The sequence below is a fragment of the Trichogramma pretiosum genome, unplaced genomic scaffold (assembly GCF_000599845.2).
Source record: "Trichogramma pretiosum strain Unisexual culture from Peru unplaced genomic scaffold, Tpre_2.0 scaffold19, whole genome shotgun sequence".
Classification (NCBI taxonomy): domain Eukaryota; kingdom Metazoa; phylum Arthropoda; class Insecta; order Hymenoptera; family Trichogrammatidae; genus Trichogramma; species Trichogramma pretiosum.
The window spans coordinates 2,208,152-2,214,889 of NW_019641707.1; the positions used below are offsets into that span (position 1 = coordinate 2,208,152).

General features: G+C 37.2%; 1 protein-coding gene across 4 annotated transcripts; it reads right to left on the bottom strand.

Annotated features, from left to right (window-relative positions):
* Positions 1-858: 858 nt before the first annotated feature.
* On the bottom strand, positions 859-6,404 carry LOC106650848 (sorting nexin-25-like). Of its 4 annotated transcripts, none has more exons than XM_023463089.1 (13): positions 6,248-6,404; positions 5,575-6,094; positions 4,791-5,214; positions 4,401-4,711; positions 4,155-4,324; positions 3,613-4,086; positions 3,211-3,555; positions 2,819-3,126; positions 2,477-2,734; positions 2,268-2,401; positions 1,954-2,199; positions 1,597-1,879; positions 859-1,524 (listed from the first exon to the last, which is right to left on the bottom strand). In XM_023463089.1, exons 3-13 carry the CDS (start codon positions 5,190-5,192, stop codon positions 1,465-1,467), a joined length of 2,991 nt encoding a protein of 996 aa, XP_023318857.1. In that variant the 5' UTR covers positions 5,193-5,214; positions 5,575-6,094; positions 6,248-6,404; the 3' UTR covers positions 859-1,464. The 4 variants fall into 4 exon arrangements, with proteins under 4 accessions (XP_023318857.1, XP_023318856.1, XP_014224561.1 ...); XM_023463088.1 differs by having other exon boundaries at positions 6,183-6,404; XM_014369075.2 differs by having other exon boundaries at positions 5,575-6,110; positions 6,183-6,404.
* Positions 6,405-6,738: the final 334 nt, after the last annotated feature.

Genomic DNA, 6,738 nt, shown 5'->3' on the forward strand with positions numbered 1-6,738 from the left:
TTGGTAAGAGGTTTGGCGCGCATCTGACGAAAAAGACTGTCCAAAAATTGTATGACTTAAACGCTATCCATAAACTGGATCAGGTGGTTTAGCGACGAACTCGAATTCATCACCATTATTTTCGTTTTCCCACGAATTCCTTGTCGTCGTACCAAAATTTTTCAAGATCTTCTAACTTCTTGAAAACTCCGCATTTAGCAAAAATTGTCATGATGGTCTGGGTGTCGTTTTGGTCTATTTCGCATCCTCTATTCTCAAGACGTTTGATGGCGGCCAGAGTACCAGATGCATGTAACAATATCAATTTCATCGTCAAATATCTCGGCGTAGTCACAGGTAGAGAGAAAAACGAAGCTGAAGACCGATCAGCACTATTATCCAAGAGAGTACATTGATAGTATTAAGAGATAAGTATACCTCGGCCTATTGAAGATCCGGTCCAACCGACTTGTCGCGGGGGTCGACCTGCACTGATTGCTGAGACCTAATCCGAAGAAAAAAAAACACCTGGGCCTACTCGTATATGTATTAGGTATACAAGTTAAAATTATTATCCTGTCGTCCTTTTTATGGAGAACTACAGATATACACCTATTCATAACGCTATCTTGGACATCTTATTCGGTTATAATCATCAAAAAATAATTGCATTGTTTTCAATTCAAGTCTCTTTTTTATTCATTTTTGCATAACATATTGTTCGTAGTATAACTTACGAATGAGAAATTGAAATTTACACGAATATTCTTATTTAATTTGATTGTGTTTCATATTTATAGTGTTGAACCATACATTTATACACATATTTTTACAACAGTATTTGACACTTCATAATTAACATAACATCAAATTTAATGATTGTAAGATTAATCGTGCATTTTCATAATTTTTTTCACAATTTAATATCAATAATGTGCAGCATTAATAAACTTGTATATTATTACACATAATTGTATTGTACTTTTTCATGAAAGATCACTCTGATCCGATACTGGGTGGACTCATTGCAACTTTAAATAAAATACTCTGTCCTACTATCTCATAAAAATGTATTAAAGATAAAAAATTAAAAAATAGATGTAGAATTGTATTTTAGAGTCAGCATTTATGCAATACAATTTGTTGAAATTGAGTATAAAGGACAAATTAAAAAGGTTTTTGATCAGAAAACGCTGACAGTCTTTGGTATTAGCACCTTTTACTTAGATTTTTCAAAGATATAAAAGAAGGTATCAAAGTTTATTCAAGCACCCACTCGATTAAAACTAATAAAATAAGTAGGGTCGCAAATAAAAGATTAAAATAAATTTCTTAATCTATAGAAACCATTCAGCACCTCGATAAACTATGAAATTGTCGTAATATTTAAGAAATATTTTTTTGATCGTTGTCTTAACGAAAATTAAAAAGCACCAGTGATGCACTTTTTTTGATGAAAATTACTTTTTCACCCTTGACTTTTCTTCAATCTCGATCTTTTTTCAACTCAGGAAACATTTCATACATAACAACTTCAAATAAGTCCTAAAAATATTTAAATGAAGTGGGTTAAAATGTCTATGATGACCTTTTTTTAATATTAAAAAAATTACTTACGTAAAATAACTGTTTGTTTAATTGCACATTTTGAAATGCGTCAAATACTTTTGTAGATCCCCTTTGAGCAGTCTGAGCACCAACTAGATTCGTTAAAAAGTAAGGTACATTGTTTAAAAATTGTTGACGAGCTTCTTCGCGCGTTTTTTCTTTGTCAGCTTCGGTTCGCTCCGGAAATTCCCAAGCTAATTCACCATTTGGCCACCAAGATTTTGTCAAAAGTTGAATATAATAATAGAGCATAGGCTCGGAAAAGATCCAAGTCACACTGTCTCTGATTTGTCTATTTATAAAAAAAGTTGAATGAGGTTATACATCGAAAATACCAGAGTCTTTTTATTTTCTTATTTATCATACCTATTAATTGTCCTTCCATATGTAAGTTGTACGAATGTTATGAGAGATCGGCGTAGCCAGCGGAAAACTCCTCTCAAGTCAAAAATTTCTCCCAGTAAAGCGTAAAGTGGCTCAGCTATGGAGTCTTTTCCAGGACCGAGAAAACTGTCAGTTACGGATCGAGATGGTTCATTGTCATCAATCAACGACGGATAATCATCGTCGTCATCTTTTTCACGCGAATCGCCACTGCTGCCAGAACTACTGCTATAAAAAAAATGAAGAATCAATTAATTTTTTGTTTCAATAATTAGAGTAAAAATTAAACTACTGACGATTTGAATAAAGTTGCAAGGGAAAAGCGAGATTTTTTAGGCGATGGAGTTCCTTGCTTTAGACGCTCTGAGCTGGGGCTCAAGAAGGCATAAAGAGCTTCACTTTGATTTAGTCGGTCGTTTTCCAAAACAACCTACAAAGTAAAAATCCAATGAAATTAAAAAGAAATTCCCAATGAAGAATTACTCAAAGGTAAAAGGACAATTACGTTCAAGTATTTTTGAATCTGTGCTTTCGACTTTTCCAAAGTAGCTTTGTCCATCTTGCCGAAAAACTTTAGCGGCTGTGACGGGAGTTCAAGGGTTTTTACGCTGGAGCAGAGCTGCCTCAATTTTCTATGAAGTTCCTGAAATTCCGGAAGTTTTCGCAAAACCACCCAACCGGTAGAAATGCTAGTTTCATCCGCTTCGTCCGCAACCATGTGTACGACCAAAACGAATTCCGGAGCTTCACCATTTTCCGTGCACTACATTGCCACAAAGTTAAAGTTATTTATTATAAATCATAAAACGAGAAGCGAGTATACTTTATATGCCCATTGAAATTTTACCTCGGCGCTCTGCACGTCGGCTCGCCAATGGCCCAGATGCTCCGCCCACATTTCCGTGTGATTCAGGTGGGCTTCTAGCTGACGCTTCTCGCCGAGAAGCCACTCAACTTCCTTGGCCAGTATGCCGAGCACCTTATTCTCCGGTTTCAGCGCGGTCTTGAGCGCGCTCAGCGCCTGCATCTTGTTGGTCAGCTTCTCTTGCAGCTGCGCCAGCTTGTTTCTCGCATAAGTCGAGTGCTCGCCGACCAGGAGCGACGTGTTGTCGCAAATCGTGCCGTTCATCAGTGATTTTTGATCGTTCATGGACACTGTAATCAAAGGCCGCGGTAATATTTGACTATTCATTCAGAGTAATAGTTGATATCGCACGAAATGCAGTAAACTGTACTAACCATCCGTTTTATCCTCGTTGAAAGATTTTTGTAAATGTTTGTACTGTTCGCTTACGATAAATGACGGATAATACTTTTCCTCGAGAATATTCACAACCATTTCTTGAACCTCGTAAAAAACGTCCGGTCCTTTGTCGCCCATCAAAAAACTTTCCATCCGCTTCATCGTCTCTTTGTCCACTTTAATCTCTGCCGTAGGAATAGCTATGTACGTATAAAAAATCTCAGCTCCTAATTGATGCCAACTAGATTTATCTACTGCCCGTAGCTCTTGCACCGCTGTCCAGTAGCCTATTAATCCTCGACTAGATACTTGCTCGAGAAATTGTGAAAAGTATTTTCTGCCTGTAATTAAAAAATAATAACTAATCTTTTAGAGTACTTTTATTGTCGAAAGCATACCTATGACGCTGTCTAAAATAGTCCTCAAAGGGATTACTCTGTTTTCAGCGATAGCTGCAGCGTCTATCACATCGTCATCTTCCATGGGAAAACCATCCCAACCCATTGCTCGCATGCGAGATTCGCATACGTTTTTTGCATGAGTCAATTGACCTATGTATTTCTTTAATTTTTTCGCCTGCGCTGCTTCAGATTTGCCTACGTTTCCGTTCTCGGGATCCAAGCCCTGAGCTCGTTGAATATTTTGCGTTGTCGTAGCCTCCATTATTTCAGTAACAATATTAAATCTTATTCGTTTCAAGACGTCAACGTCTCGAGTAGCTTTGATCATCGCTAAAAAGTCTTCGTACGAATCCGCGTAATCACAAGTTTTTTTATGCAATTCTTCCGTCATTTGCTGTTGCTCTATGTACGATAATATTTTTTGATTAATATAATCTGGATCCGTAATCGTATTTATAAACGGCAGAAGAACTAAAACGTAAACAGGTTAATATCGTGATTGTTAATAATTAAATATCTTTATAAGAGTTCACATTTACCTCTGCATGTAAAGATTTCTCTAACAAGACTTTTTGCAGGGGAAAAGGTGTAGCCTCGAGGCATAAAAAATAAAATAAACACTTCGCTAACTTTTCTTAAGTACTCTATTTCACCCTCTTTTGTTATTAAATGTGGTGATAAAAGATAAGTAGGTGATTCACCATCAATTCTATAATATGAACATGAAAAATTTAGATTATATAAACTGAGATTCATGTTGATTAGAACTTGCCACCTATACTTACACAGCTTCTTGAGCATGTCTTATTTTTTCAAAATGAAAAGTAACAGTATTCACCATGCTAAAAGCTACTAAATTTGTGTGATCAATTTGTTCGCTTCTGCTATGGATTTTTTGAATGGCCTCCCAAAAATCTTGTTTCATAGAAGCCATGATATCATCAGCACCACTAACAATATCCTTCAACCAACAACCAACAAAATCTCTAAACACTAGATCCATTAAGTTCTGTAAACCTCCATCGACTAATCTTGAATATACTAAAGGGTAACGATTGGGATCTCTTTCAACATCATCATTGAACCAAGCACTTTTCTGTAATAAATATGACAAATATAAATATTTTACGAATAGTAGAAATTTTTTTATAAAAATAGTATTAAGTAATACTTACAATTAAAAGAATTTCAAATGCATTAAGTTTATTAACAGTTTTTTTAGCACACTTATTACTGGTAGGAGTAGATGAAAGATTTGAATGCATATATAAAACCATTGTTGGACCAAGTGTCATACCACAGATAGCAAGTACTCCAAAAAATGCATGTACAATTAAACCATAGTAAAATAATACTGCAATTAGGAGTGCGAATATGCTTAAAAGATAGTATTTCCAACCAGGTTTATATTCCAACTTTGGAAATCTTGTGTAAGCATAAAATATAATTGCTGGTCCACAAGAGGTGGCACAAATGGTCAGCAGTCCCATAAATATGTAAAATATCAGACCATAGTAGTAGTTTAGCACCACGATCAAGAAGATCGCAATGAGTATGACAACACTTGGTTGTAACATGGTTTACTTTGATCGCTCTGTCCTGTAAACAAATTAATTAAATGTTAATTAAATTCCATATGCATTTATTTTAAAGATTAAAAACTTAATTTTATCAGTATTGAATCAACTAATTTTGCAAATAATTTTTAATGAATAAATGACCTTTTAATTTTTATTGAAAAAAGTTATTCAATTTGTAAGTAATATTGATTAATTTACGAATATGAAAAACGGTGTTCATTCATTGATAACTCAAAAGTGCAGAAAGTCATCGGTTAATTGATAAGTTGTAAATCTACTATTCATAAAATTTGCGCGTATGAGCATTTCACAGCTGTTGCTGATAGCGAGTAAACACCTATATGTCAAAGCTCAGAAAATCGATAAAGCAAAGACTGACCGGCAATTATCGATGAAATTACAGCAGGACCAGGCGATCGCTTTTTTCGTTGCTGGCGCTGATTTCCGGGAAAAAATTGCATTCTCCAGCAGAAACGGTATCTCGCAGTTGCAGCTCGTCAACAGCAACGAAGACGACGACGGCAGCAGAATTAACAGCAGCAACGTACGACGGCCGGCAATAATGTGACGACGAAATTTGCCTCGTTCTCTTTTGCATTATCTTCTTTTCGTGCTTGATTAGGCTTAATTAACTATCACAGAAATTCCCGTTTTAAAGCACTGGCACAACCGCAGGCGCTAATGACGTTCCGAGGGACATGATTCGTCGCCCGGATGCTACTGTTAGGTGCCCTGTCAACCGCTTAAAAGTCAACATACAGTCTTGAAGTTCGGCCTGTCGTAGACTTACGGCAGCAGTGCAGGCAAAGACAACCACCTAATTTTAACCTCATATCGATTTCAGCTCGTCGTCACAGCAGCTCACGCGTACACATGTCCCTCCAAGCACGAATCGAGCCCTTGAATGACAAAAAACTTTTTAGAACGATATAATCCGCACGAATGCAGCCGAGAGAGGACCTCGCCTATGCACATAGGCGTGCTTACGACTTTAATTAACGACCGCCTGGAATCGTCTTCTGCTACAACATCTATAAGGATTGCGTATTTACTCTCTCTCTTCCTCGCTCTTTCCCATGCGCGACAGTCCTCTATTAGCTGCGGAATGCAATATGCAATCCTATGACGCGCGCGTGCGTCTACATTTTGCGCTCGCAGCGATTTTCTGTTAATCCAATACGTAAATGCGAATCACGAGCCGTCGCAGGTGGTTTTGCGAGCGCGCGCGCACCTTTCGGATGCTAACAATGATGCTGTATGTACCAGTCGAGAGCAGGAAGGATGCAATATTAAATATAGGAGTCGAGCTCGATGTGCTTTCGATTGAATTTTGATCTCATCCGCGGCAGTGACGTATGGTTTGGGCGTATGTGTCGTGTACTCCCTCGTTGCTATTCAAATGAATAGAGGGTGAATTGATATATGAAACACGAATCGGGTCTCGCATAAACTCCCGTTACGTGACACTTTCGTCGTTAACACGGGCGCAAACAGCGTACATAAGTATCGATTTACCCGAACGGAATTACACGTGTCTACTCGA